Source organism: Nicotiana tabacum, chromosome 3, assembly GCF_000715075.1.
Source record: "Nicotiana tabacum cultivar K326 chromosome 3, ASM71507v2, whole genome shotgun sequence".
Lineage (NCBI taxonomy): Eukaryota > Viridiplantae > Streptophyta > Magnoliopsida > Solanales > Solanaceae > Nicotiana > Nicotiana tabacum.
The window spans coordinates 156,531,620-156,545,299 of NC_134082.1; the positions used below are offsets into that span (position 1 = coordinate 156,531,620).

At 37.5% G+C, this 13,680-nt stretch overlaps 1 protein-coding gene across 1 annotated transcript; it reads right to left on the minus strand.

Moving 5' to 3' along the window:
- Window positions 1-1,997: 1,997 nt before the first annotated feature.
- On the minus strand, window positions 1,998-12,374 carry LOC107802994 (uncharacterized). Its single transcript, XM_016626586.2, has 13 exons — window positions 12,192-12,374; window positions 10,898-11,552; window positions 8,900-9,084; window positions 8,527-8,607; window positions 8,409-8,450; window positions 8,250-8,294; window positions 7,721-7,807; window positions 4,899-5,025; window positions 4,531-4,797; window positions 3,765-3,890; window positions 3,098-3,162; window positions 2,628-2,733; window positions 1,998-2,300 (listed from the first exon to the last, which is right to left on the minus strand). Exons 1-13 carry the CDS (start codon window positions 12,207-12,209, stop codon window positions 2,203-2,205), a joined length of 1,902 nt encoding a protein of 633 aa, XP_016482072.1. The 5' UTR covers window positions 12,210-12,374; the 3' UTR covers window positions 1,998-2,202.
- Window positions 12,375-13,680: the final 1,306 nt, after the last annotated feature.

Below are 13,680 nucleotides of genomic sequence, written 5' to 3' on the forward strand. Positions count from 1 at the left end.
AGCAACCGCTTCTCCCGCAAACGGTGAATGCATCAACCATGCCGAAATCTCCTCGAGCTGCCAACTTCTCGAGCGAATGGGAGCGCAACATGGGGATAGTGCGGAGCTATCTCGTCAAAGCCCAAGAGCGGGCAAAAAGGTTCACCGAACAAAAGCTTTGCTTTGCCCAACATCAACCAGGGGACAAAGTAATGCTATGCATCCCAAAGCGGTACTTGTTTGCAGAAAGGACCCATGACCCTCGCCTGCAACAAAAATACATCGGGCCCCTGCCCATTGAAAAACGCATTGGGAAGTCCACATACCAGGTAAAAACTCCATCCTGGTGGAAGATCCATCCAGTCTTCCATGTCAGCCGCATGAAATCATTGCGTCGCTACAACAGCAAGCTCACAGAACAGAGGGGCGCAGACCTCCCATCCAACAACCATCATCATCATCATCATCATAAGGCTCCGAGGACGGCGCCAACTCAGGTGGGGGAGAATGTCATGGGCTGCTTTCCAGACACGCTCCGTGACCCCTTGGCCGCGCCCCATGGCGGCCTAGCAAGACTCACAATGCCTAGCGCCATGGTCGGCCCCGTGGTCTTGGCTGCGCCAAGTGACAAGCGCGCAGGCGCCTCTGTCGCCCCACCGATGCCTCTCGCCAGCGCCCAAGGGCTGGCCAATGACAACAGCGCCGCGCGCCCTGACAATGTCGCGCGCGCAGATCCTGATGCCTCGCCAGCGCCAAGCTGCAAGCCCATTCCAGCAGCGCCTCGCGCACAGACCCTGATGCCAAGCACCAGCGCCTAGCCTCAGACCAGCACATCAAGTGTCGCGCGCGTCCACAGCAACGCGCGCGCAGACCCTAACCCGCAAGACAAAGTTGCTGCCATCGGACTTAGTTCTACCTTGTAATAATCTAAGTCCTTTTCATTGTAATCATAAGCTAGTTTACATCATTTCCATTTCAGTGTGCTTCTACAGCTTTATTAGGACTAGTCATGTAATGTTGGTTTATTTTTTTTAAGCATTATTAAGGGGGACCAAACAATCAAACATTTTCAAGCAAGCATTTCTGGTGTCTCTCCCCCTCGACACTGCATCTTTGTAATCAGCATTTTCATTCATCAATAAAATCATCATCATCATTCAAAACCCAATTCTCTCTCAGCTTCCGCAATTGCTCATGACATTGGTTTTCCCGCACGGCACTGACAATCTAGTCTAGCGTGCCGAGGAAACCTCATTGGCGGACAGCAACCGCACTGACATCGGTTGCTTAGCCTTACGTTGTCCTTCCAAAGAACATCAGGAAGGCATTGCGTAACAGCAAGCATGCAATTTTTCCCCAAGTGAAAATGAAAAGCCCTGGTGATATCCTTTCACTTGTTTCTGCAATCATAGTAACAATTTCCTTTGAATAGATTGAGAAGTAGGCGGTTGATAACCAAGATTATATACGGTTGTCTTGCAATAAAACATGTAGTACCCAAAGAAACTCTATGCTGGTAGAGCATTATATACTTGCATTTACAAGAAAGAAAAGATAATCACCACTTATAGTGACAACAACATCGCCAGCAGTAACTTCCACAAGAAAAAATTAGAACCCCTTTCGACATATTTGGTGCGAGCACTACAACAACAACAACATACCCAGTATTATCTCACACCGTGGGATCTGGGGAGGGTAGTGTGTATGCAGACCTTACCCCTACCTTGTGAAGATAGAAAGGTTGTTTCCAATAAACCCTCGGCTCAGGAAAGCATAAGCACCACATATTTGGTGCGAGCACTCAAAAATATAAAATGATTATCGCCATATATGTGGAAGTGGCGGAGCCACTTTACAGGAAGGGGTGTGAAATGACACCCCTTCAGGGGAAAAATTACACTGTGTCAGTAGGTAAAAAAATAAATTATATGTATATATACTATGTATTGACTCCTCTTAATTTTCTGGTATATTTACTTTTATATATTTTGACACCTCTTAGCGAAAATTCTGGCTTCGCCGCTGATATGTGGCTGTATTATCACAATACATACAGACTATGTTTGGAAGAGAAATAAACATCCTGTAGTAACTAGTAGATATAGAGGTTCTTTGTAACTACTAAAGTAACAAATGTATACTCTTGACTCTTATTGGAACATGAGATATATGCATATTCTTAACACAACAACAAATGTGGAATGGCCTGTAAATTTTATATTATTTTGCTATCTCATTGAATTCTTCCAGAAGTTTCTCAATCGTCTTCCTTGATACAATTTTTTCAATCTCGAACACCCTCATCTCAGTAGCTAGACCTGTAAAATTACATCAAGAGTTCACACCCAGCATATGGGAAAGGGTATGTCTAGACACTCAAATGGTAGTTCATGAAATTGCATCTAGGGTCAGTAAGGGAAAGAAGAAAAAAGAAAAAGAGCAGAAGAAAAAGACAGTAATGGGTATATATAAGAGCCAGCTATTAGTTTTCTTTTCCTCTTAAAAAATCCCTACTTCCATGTAATAAACGACTTTCATTTCTATGCATTCTTGATACCCAAAAAAGCTGGTGAAATATGGCTTCAAGACAGAAACATAATCTTGAGACTGATAAAGTTATATATGGAGAAATATAGCTTACTGACCTGATTGACGCAAAGCTTTGAGTGGAAGCACATTTGCGTAGGAGTAGATAAACTGGAGCAGGCTTTTCATAAGCTCAGAAGATTCAGCTGAGACTAGAATCTCCCTCTAAAATTGAAAGCCAGGAACATGGTTAGATTGCTTGAATATCAGCAAAATGGTTATATCCCATATCACATACATCCAGTTCATAGAAGTACACACAACACAGAGCCATCCTTCTGTTCGCATAAACAAATTGGAAATTTTCTTTTACGAATGAGACAAAAGGAAAACTTCACCCAGGAAGCCGCTAAAAATAAGTCGCAATGAGAATTTAGAAATAAAGATTTATATTGTTCCAAGATACAAATTTAATAATAAGCCACCAGGCAACAGTATAACACAAAAGTAGAATAATCTGTCAGACACAACATCGAGCAACTTGATCCATCAAAATTAGAGCAAGCATTCAAAGAGGAGACCACTAAACCTTGAAGCTCTTCTCTGCATCATAATACCCTGAAACAATCAAGAGGATGCGAAGTTTCTCTAGTTCTGCATATCGAAAAGAAAATAATTGTCAAGACAAGGTGTCGTATCTCCCTGCTGTCAAAGTTATATTTGCTAAAGCATATTCACGATGAGTGAAAGTATAATGTCATTTGGCAGAACAGAAGGTAAAAAAGTTTTAACTCTCTACCAGACCAGAACCTTGTCCCCTCATCCTAGCACACAACAGTAAAAGAATTCTTGCAGCATGATATATATATATATATTCCTTGATAAAGATGGATCGATAAGATGATGGAGAGATCGAAAAAAGTTCTACCACTGCCATAGTAACTGCAGATAAGGACCAAAAGGGTTGTCATATTTGAGACTACATGAACTTGATTAAAGAATGTCACTGAGAGAAAGAGAGGGAAAAAAAAGGTGGGGGAGGGGGGGGGGGGGTAATCTATTTAACTAACAAAGTAAAGAACACTGGCCAGCTAGCTAGAGGATTTTCTCTCAGTGGTCAATAAGATGAGCCAGATTGAGTGGATCACATGAAAAAGAGCTACAGTTGGAGATATGATCAAAATTATCTTGTGATTAGTCACTGACTCAAATATTTATGCTTCCAAATTGGAAAAGGAGCAGTATCAATTACTTACTCTGGAAACTTCTTATGTTTTCTGCTGAAGTAGAGTGATGTGATAAGAGCTCCCCTATAGGTATTCCGACTGAACTCATTCCAATATTTGAAGTCCCCATTCTTGATCCTGTACCATCAGGTTTCCCTGCCCCAAGCACTGAAGGTCAGTCACATAAATAATACACTAAAAACATTGCATGAGGCATATCATGTCCATGACCTCAAAATGTGTGAAATGAGCCCAATAAGAATGTAAACTCCAAGGAAGTTTCTCAAATATCCAAGCTGTGTGTAAATTCTAACCGTAATATGATTGCATCAATTTACTCGACAGAACCCTGTAGACCATCTTATAGTTTCTTCCTAAGAGTTATTGCTAGCCAAATACTTGTCAAGAAAAAAGAAAAAACAGAATCTGGCTTAGATAAAATTACTTTGTGGCTAGCCAAAGGTTTGAGAATCTAATTACACATTCTAGGAACACTCATAAAAGATGAAGTGATACGTGTGAGCATGGAAAATCTAGTAATCCATATTTGTAGCTAGGTGTACTTTAATTAACTAATTTCAGGGTTACATTTCAGCACCTGTTAGCCCTTGGTCTTTAAATAAGTTTGAATACCAATACGAACTACAGTTCGATATATCTGTGCTCATATCCTACTACAGAAATGAATCATCTAGTTTAAAGTGGCGTACTTGAACAAAGCATCTACGAAAGCTAATAAATCATGGATTTGAAATAGAAAGGTCTGTGATTAGGACAAAGATAAGCAGATGAGTACCCGATTTTGACCATCTTCTAATATCTTTCCGTAAAACTTCTCCTGCTCTGGGGTCAGCTTCATCCGATTTTGACAAATTTATATTATCTTTCTGTAAAACTTCTCCGGCTCTGGGCTCAGCTGCATCTGACTTTGACAACTTTTTAATATCTTTTTGCAAAACTTCTGCTCTGGGGTCAGCTGCATCCGGTTTTGACAATCTTTTAATATCTTTTTGTAAAACTTCTCCTGCTTTGGGGTCAGTTGCATCATGCAATTTGTATCTAACTGAAAATGACAAAGTTGTAATTGGGAGCTGAGTCTGATCACTCTGGAATTAGAAACCTAGAATAGTGAAGAATAACGGCTATCAAAGCTGCATAACCTACAAATTTCATAAAGACCGTTACATCCAAATCGACCTGCTCCATTTATCAACAAAGTGGTCATGTACTTATCCGTTGTTGTAGTCTGTGGGTTTGTCAAATTTCCAGTATCGACGAGTATACCTGCTAACTGCACAAGTAATCAGATTTATGAAGAGACTATACAGCATAAAGACAGAACCCTTTGTTGAAGTTTGGCAAAATGCCAAAGTCCCACATTGGTTGGGAGTTAAGTTTGGGGGGATTTTTCCCCTATAAAAGAAGGCCTAATGTTTAGGATTGAAACACATCTCTCATTTGCCTTCTCATCTGTTTAAGGCATTTGTATCTTCTCTCTTTAGTATTATTTCACTTGTATTTTGGAGCGGAATAAAATATTTGGTTGTGTCCGAGGAGTAGGCAGAATTAGCCGAACCTCGTAAATTCTGGTGTTCCCTTTATTATTGCTTTATTGTCTTATTTATTATTTGGTGGCTGTCATAATTTTTGGTATAGTAGTTGTGACTTATTCACACTCTATACATTTGGCTTCCGCAACAATTGGTATCAGAGCCAAGGTACTGTCTAAGTATGCTCTGTGGTTGCAGCATAGTCTGATCTTCCACATCAGAAAAGATTTATCTTGGTAACTGAGTCAAGGTTCTGTCTGAGTATGCTCTGTGGTTGCAGCTTAGTCTGATCTTCCACACCAGAAAGGAAATAATCTTGATTTGTGTCGTCAGCTATTAAATAATATTTGTGTCAAAGATGGGAGACAATAAACAAGAAGAATCTACATCAAGTCTCAACAATACGTCATCATTGGCATCTTCGCTTATGACAAGAATTGTGTCAAATGCGAAATTTGCGGTCGAAATATTTGACGGGTCCGGACATTTTGGGATGTGGCAAGGCGAGGTTCTAGATGTCCTTTTTCAACAAGGGCTAGATCTGGCCATTGAAGAAAAGAAACCAAAATTTGTTATTGAGAGAGAATTGAAAATGTGGAATTTTGCCAAGGTGGAGATTTGTTGAAGTTTGGCAAAATGCCAAAGTCCCACATTGGTTGGGAGTTAAGTTTGGGGGGGATTTTTCCCCTATAAAAGAAGGCCTAATGTTTAGGATTGAAACACATCTCTCATTTGCCTTCTCATCTGTTTAAGGCATTTGTATCTTCTCTCTTTAGTATTATTTCACTTGTATTTTGGAGTGGAATAAAATATTTGGTTGTGTCCGAGGAGTAGGCAGAATTAGCCGAACCTCGTAAATTCTGGTGTTCCCTTTATTATTGCTTTATTGTCTTATTTATTATTTGGTGGCTGTCATAATTTTTGGTATAGTAGTTGTGACTTATTCACACTCTATACATTTGGCTTCCGCAACACCCTTGACACAATAAGGGCATTAGTTAAGATAGTAGAAGTCCTTATGCCATCCAGAGAAACCCAAAGTGTAAGCAAAGCAAACAGCTGGACCTATGCTATAGGTAGGGATAAGAAGAAGAGGATATCTTTCACAAATTGAATTGCCAAATATAGTGCTCGTATTCAATTTTCACGGCAGAGCTGACAAGTAAATTGTGTTGAACATTTAGAAAGATACATGAACATGTTTTAGTAGGAGCTTGTGTATTGTTCATTGTTATCAAAAGAATCGATAGAAGTGGGGAAGGATTGTGCATCAACAAGGATTTGAATGCAGGGACCACTTTTACAGCCTCGGAAATTAAATGATTTAATAGAATCTTGCACTTTATGTTAATGCCTACCATAAGGTTTTCCCAGGTGGGAGATGGGGGATAGGAAACAGATGAGAATTTAATAAATCCCTCAGCAAATTGTATTTGGTCAGGTACACTAGAACCAGATAACAAAAGTACAAACTAATTCTCTTAAAAGTTGCTAGATACCTCCATTGACTACAATGTATTACAAATATTCACCGAGAAAACTGAGAATATTAGAAGTTTTTTGAAATTTGTTTCCAGGATTAAATGCAAATAAAGTTTTTTTATAAAAAAATCAAAAATCAAATGCCTACAAAGTTCATCTCATACTAAATGATTGATTCTACTATGATCTGTCTCAAAATAGTGTCTTCATTTCCACATTGGAGTTGCTATTACTCTTACAAATCTTTTCACCATTAAAAATACAATAGGACCCTCTTTCACACTTCCTAACAGAAAACAACATGAATATAAATGAAGGGTCCAGTTTCGTTACAACTATGAACAATATAATTTATCGATACTAATCACAAGAACCAGGAAAAACCAGGGGCAGAGCCACCTTTACAGTTACGGGTTCAGCGCAGAACCCAATAGCTTAGGCTCAAACCCTGTGTTTGTATTAAAAATTCATTTGATATGTATAAATAATTTATCCAGACCCCAATAAGAAAAAAGGATTGTGGTTCAGAACCCATAAACTAAAAATCCAATCTCCACCTCTGGGCAAAACATTCATTTGGAAAGGGTAAGCTTTTCATTTACCACTGGGAATTTTTTTGCAGTTTAAAATTCTCATCATATTTTTCACCTTCATATCTTTGGAATTACTTGGTCCTAAGGCCGTCTCAAATACTTGAATTCAACTGGGAGTCAAAAAAATTTGCAATTCTTTCAGATATCTATCATAATATATTGGTTGAAAACAGGCTCTGAGACTTCAGGCATCGGTACCAAATAACAGTATCTTTTTTCTTTTTTACAAGTCCAAACAACGGCAGTTCTGGTAGTTAGGGAGATGAAGAAAAGGAATGGTTTTAAAACATAATAGAGGACTTCAGTTTAGACAAATATAACTTGCATACACGTTTGAAAATCCAGATATTAGAGCTAGTACCAGAAGTCGACTGAACCCTTGACCTGCCAGTATCTCTGGTGAAGTGCATGCAAACTTGTCAGCAATAAGTGTGCAGCATGATGCCTCCTACAATAAATAAATTAGTACATAAAATACGTCAAGTAGAAGTAAGAACAATCATTTGGCTCCCGGCAGCAAGTTTGATTGTGTAAATAAAATGACCCTTAGGCCTAACTCAACATCGAAAGCTAGCTCATGAGGTGAGGGTTGCCAAGGCCTAACTTTCTCCAACATCCGTAAAATCTTGCTGTAATATTTCTCTAGTTGTTCTTAAATTTTTTGGAGCACAAGCTACACTGGACTAAGTCAAACTTCCACCAAATAAAGCATTTGCATAAATATTTACGAAGTCGAATTTAGTGACTAGTCTCCGTTAACCAATTTAAGATCAAGAGCTGTTAAACGTATGAAAATAGTGTTTTTAGAACATAGAAGACAAATCAAGGAAAATAACATTTATTGGTATGTCGATTTTCCCCTATATTTCTTATGGAAATGAGGAAAATACCTTCCCAAGGGTGATAGAACCAACTGAAGAATAAGGTGTATTTTCCTGCTTAAACAGAAAAGGTCAGAGCATAGCCTCACTCTATTTAACAGACTTTACTACTTGACATAGTCAAAATATAATGGAGAAATAGAAAAAAGAAACCGAAATAAAAAGAACCTCTCTGCAATTAAAAATTTCAACCACTGCATCCTTTAATGCCTGTTCCAGTAAGCAGCAACTAATCATTATTCAACTGATTAATAGCAAATCAGCACACTTGAAACAAAGCACTTACCTCCTGATTAGCTGGAAGCTTGCTTTGGTTGACTAAAACAAGTTTAAGACTCCCATATAAATCGTAGTAGGAAAGATCAATCTGTTGAAAGTTTAACGAAGAGAACATAATTAAAACTTTTGAGACATAAAAATTATCAAGCTATCAATTGAATAAGAACCAAGTAGTATGTCCATATTTAGAGTATAGCAGAAAGTAGAGACTTTTTTTTTTGTTTGAGTAAAAGACAAGATCTTCAAACTTTCCAAGGAAAGCAGATCAGTTGTTTGGATGACGTTCCTGGAATTTCATTTACTATGTGGACCTAAGTCTAGAGAATTTAGACTACAGTCTCATTTCCTTTCATTAACTTTGCATATAGAATGGAACATACCTCATCAATAAAAATCAAGGAAGATTTATCAAGAAAGCAAGAATCAAGTAGCCATCTGAGCTCAGCATGAGAATGAATGTCCGACCTCTTCGTGTTTATGACAGGCACAATGCATAACTGGTTGTCATTTAATGTTTCATTCAAGTAAAAAGCATACATTATGGTTGAAGCAACAGATGCAATATCTGCATCCAGATGGCAAAAAAAACATACGATTAAAGTCGACCAATGTAAGATGCAGGTTGTTACAAATGATCACAGACGCGCATTGAATGTTCAAGCTACTGATTGTTCTCTAAATAAGGACTTTTCCTTCTGTGCTGCAATTGATAAATTAAACGAAGCAAGTATTTCTCAATAATTGCCAAAGGACTATATAAGGTGAGCACCTCTTTTGTCTGAGTATACAACCTATATACTTCTGGTCCTATAAGGTGCTATTCAATGAAAGAGGAAGCTTAAACTTGAAAAAGGGGCAGCCCGGTGCACAAAGCATCCCGTATTTATGCAGGGTGCGGGAATGGCCGCACCCTAGGGGTGTGATATAGACAGCCTACCTAATGCAAGCATTATTGGCTGCTTCCACGGCTTGAACCCGTGACCTTGAACAATTTGCAAAATCTTTACACGTGGCAAAGGAGATGGTGCATTTCTCCTTAAACATAAACAACCAGAAATACTTATGCGATTACAATTTCTGAGCAATATATATACTAAAAAAACAAATTGTAAAATCAAAAGTGATTTACTAGGATCTACGTTCTTTAACTGTAGGCTTAGGCCATTCGCAACCTTTTCCAGAAGCTTCTACTCTATTGGATTATCCACTCATTTTATGTAGCTCATGTTTTCAATTGGAGACATCATGGCTCCATAATTGTATGGAAATTATCATTCATTATGATACTTTATCTACTCCTACAAGTATCCGTTGCTTTAGTATTTGTATAGTTTGGCCCTGTTTAAGTAGAATCAAAGTATCAAACATCAAGATATTTGTTCCAATAGAATTCATGCATCATCAGTAACGTGAGGATCCTCAACCTCTCTCTGAGATTCTTAAACCAAGTCGGTAACTGGAGAAAACAATCTTTAACTTTAAATAGAAGATATATCATGTCAGTAACTCTTCAAATTTTGGGGACTGATAGCAAGAAATGTTAGGATACTGCTCATGAGTCAAAACATAAATTGGATCATGTTGTACAAATCCAGTTCACGAGTAACTAGTTAACTATCCTTGAAAAAGAAAATGTAGAATCATCTAAGGCTTAACACTTTCAGACTATTGTACTCTGCTTGCTACTTAGCTTTTCAAATCAAATAACAACTGATTCTCCTTTGTTGATTTACTTTATTCATGAATACAACTCTTTATGCACAAGTATTCTTAAAACTAGCATATTTCAATTGGGTGACCAACATTTATGGGGCTCTATCTAGTATCAAATATAAAACAAAATGAAGGAAAAAATTTCATGATTATCTGATGATTTACCATGCCATTTGTAGTTTCAATCTCTCTACCACAAGACAAGTTAAAGATGCTGCCATGATAGCCATATATCTATGGTCCACCATCCATTCTGGCCTTCTCTGTTTACTTCCCCTCATCTCCAGCACTCTTACCACTTTCCTGAGACCTTGAACTTTATATTTTTTTCACTTTCAAACCACAGCTTAAATGTACTCTCAAAATTCTTAACTTTCAAATCAAACTTCAAAGGACATACAGTACATATCTATCATGAACACTCCTCTCGAGATGATCTTCTAAGCCCTAATGAGGACAGTTTTGGATATGAAATTAAGACCAATTTAACTCGGTGTATACTTTAGGAATATGTTGGATGCTGATAAACTACAAACTTGAGAATCGTTTATTTATCCATGGACTATTTCGAGACATTGCAACATGCTAAACTTAAATGAAATTACAGAAGCTGGTTACTAAGGAGGCAATTCTAAGTTAGAGAATGAATGGTTCATGGAGGTTACCGCAGCAGTCTGGGCCAATCACTGCATGCAAGAATCTTGATGGAACTCCTGCACTAACATCATCTCTTCTTGCCTTCAGAAAAATATTCAGCCTGTGAATTCCTTGACATGATCCAACAACTTCCAGCTGCGGTGAATATCCACAGTAGAACAATGCTGCCGATTGAGGAAGTGGAATGTCGGAGATAGATGTACATCTCTTGGTCACGCTATAAGATCTTTCATAGGCAGGCAAATGTAAGCCACTAGGAAAATAGTACTCTCCATTTGCTTCAAATGATCTTTGACTAGACTGCATGGTAGACTCATCTATATCATGCAAATCAAACTTCAAGCCAGACCGAGGACTTCCCAAAGGGGAGGAACTCATCGTGGAAGCTGCTGATGACCTCGCAGAGAATGACCGACCAAGAGGTTCATGAATACTTTCTGAATCTGAATTAGTAAAATTTCTATCATAATAAGCATCATTTCCAGATAATTCCACATGAATCTTTTTCTGTCCTCGTTTACCAACATCCGAGGCCGACCTCGTTATGTCATTCTTTGTGGCTTTTCTATGAATGTCTAGACCACTTCCTTTGCTGATGACTGCTGCCTCACCTCTTCGCATGCCATCGAAAAAAGGGTCATCTCTGGCACGTGTATATTTTTCCTGAAAGTAGACCAGAAAGATGTAATAAAAGTACTAATGCAGCTATAAGCATGTTTTTCGTCAGGTCCAGCAAGACCACAGATACACGCTTGATCAGGTATGTCGATTGGAGTTACACTGCAAAATCACACATTACAGGCCTTTTCTACATCACTGTTTGGATAACTGAATATGATAATACAAAAATCAACGGAGCACTAAACTCTATTTTCATTTATATTAGAAGTAATTCCAGGAATTTTAACAATTATGCCTTAATTTGACTATAACGTATTGGGACAGCGATGTGGTTTATGGAAAGAGCATCTAAAGCATGAGCGCCAGCAATATTCCGATCCTTAAGGATCGCAAGGTCAAAATAATTAATTTTCTAGACCAGCCAAAGAGTGAACCATTAAAAAGAAGAAGTTAATCCAAGTAAAAGCAGAAGTATTGCAATGAATCTGAAGATATTGGAAGCTGTTGGTTAGCGGTACAAAAAGTGGCAATCAGATGGTATAATATCAAGTTACTTTAGCTATGATCAAGCAATAAAATGAAGAGTCAAAGAGATGAAGCTGAAGTTATTCTCGTGAAAAATATTCCAAATAATAATTGAACTTTGAGTTAAAGAAGTAGATGGAAAGGAATATTTCTCACCTTTCGAAGTTGTGCCATTGGAGAAAGGATGATGTATTGAGAAAGTACTGCAGAAGTCTGTCAAATAGAAAATACATAATAGAGCGAAAGGAAATTGCCGATAGATTTGGACAAAGAGAATTGGACGGTAAATAGTACGAAATACAGAAAAGGATGCCAAAGTAGCGACATCGCAGTGTCTTCGTAGGCATTGTGGATTCCGCTATTGCAGCTGTTTGTATAAGCATACAAAACAGTTGAGCAAGGAAACATATTTTCAGCCTTTTATAACTCCCCCCATAATAAACTTTTGTTACTCGGTGACCCCTGAAGTTTGTGTTGGACACTTTACACCCTCATACAACAAATTATGATCATAATTACCGGGAGAAATGTTAAAAGTATTTAAAAGGAAATTACGTAATTGTTTTGGAATAAGCAAAATATATTCTTTTGTTCATTTTAATTTTACCTTTTGATTTTTTCCATTTTTTACAGTATCAATTAATTTTGTACTTTGCATTTCTTTCCGTAGCTTTATAGCCATTTAAGGGCATATTACCTACATGCAGTTAATCAGTATTTCTTATTTTTATAATAGTAATAATTTTCTTAAAAGCAAATGAATTGATCATTTTCTTATTCTTTTGATCTTTTTTGTCAAATTGACCAACTAATGATTATACCAAATTTAAAGGGGTCATTTTTCGTTTACTTGATTCTTCAAGAATGTTTTATGAACATACCTTTTTATATCTCACAACTTCTTAATATTTTTTAGATTATGGTTAACTCTGAGTTCGTAGACATAATTCTTGATGATACTTTAGTTACGTAGGAGGAATAGTCAAACAGATCCAAAAAAAATTCATTTTGCTAAAATTGCTGGAAATATAAAAGGACGCTTAACATTGTTGGAGTAGGGAGTAATTGTTAGTATATTGTATTTGTAAAATAATTTTGGAGAATATAAAAATAACGTATAAATAGAAATGAAAAACAGAAACAAAATTTAATCTGAGCCCACTGAATTCACAGTGTTTTCTTAAGGAATTTAATCCCCTCCTAGTACCCAAGGTTGTGGATTATTTCCTCCCAGGATAGAACGAATTACACACTGGTGTAGCGGTACTTCAAACCCCAGTGTTTCAGCGAACACAAATATCAGTAGCAAATCACACTTATTGTTGCTTAGTAGATAAAACAATATAGAAGAAAGAGGGAGAACTTAGAAATTCGTATGGAAAATCTGAGAAAATGATCTAATATATATAGCCAATATGTTGAGACTCTTCAGAAGGGCTATCATGACAGTTTAAGCAAAACGGCCATAACGTAAATGGTTATTTACGTATCAATAAAACGGGAATTCAAACCTTATTCTTCCGTTACAAAAACAGAAAACGGAGGGGAAGGGAACTTAATTTTTCGTTACAAAAAACGGAAAACGGGCGTTGAGGAAACGAATAATTTGGATTTAATATTAATTTTCCGTTTACAAAAACCGGAT

What these genes read in the sequence shown, in the direction of transcription:
- LOC107802994 (XM_016626586.2), bottom strand. An exon ending in AAATTTTTAATTGCAGAGAG is followed by an intron (nt 8,295 to 8,408) that starts GTTCTTTTTATT and finishes CTGTTTAAGCAG; the next exon opens with GAAAATACACCTTATTCTTC. An exon ending in AAGGGTTCAGTCGACTTCTG is followed by an intron (nt 5,026 to 7,720) that starts GTACTAGCTCTA and finishes TTACTTGTGCAG; the next exon opens with TTAGCAGGTATACTCGTCGA.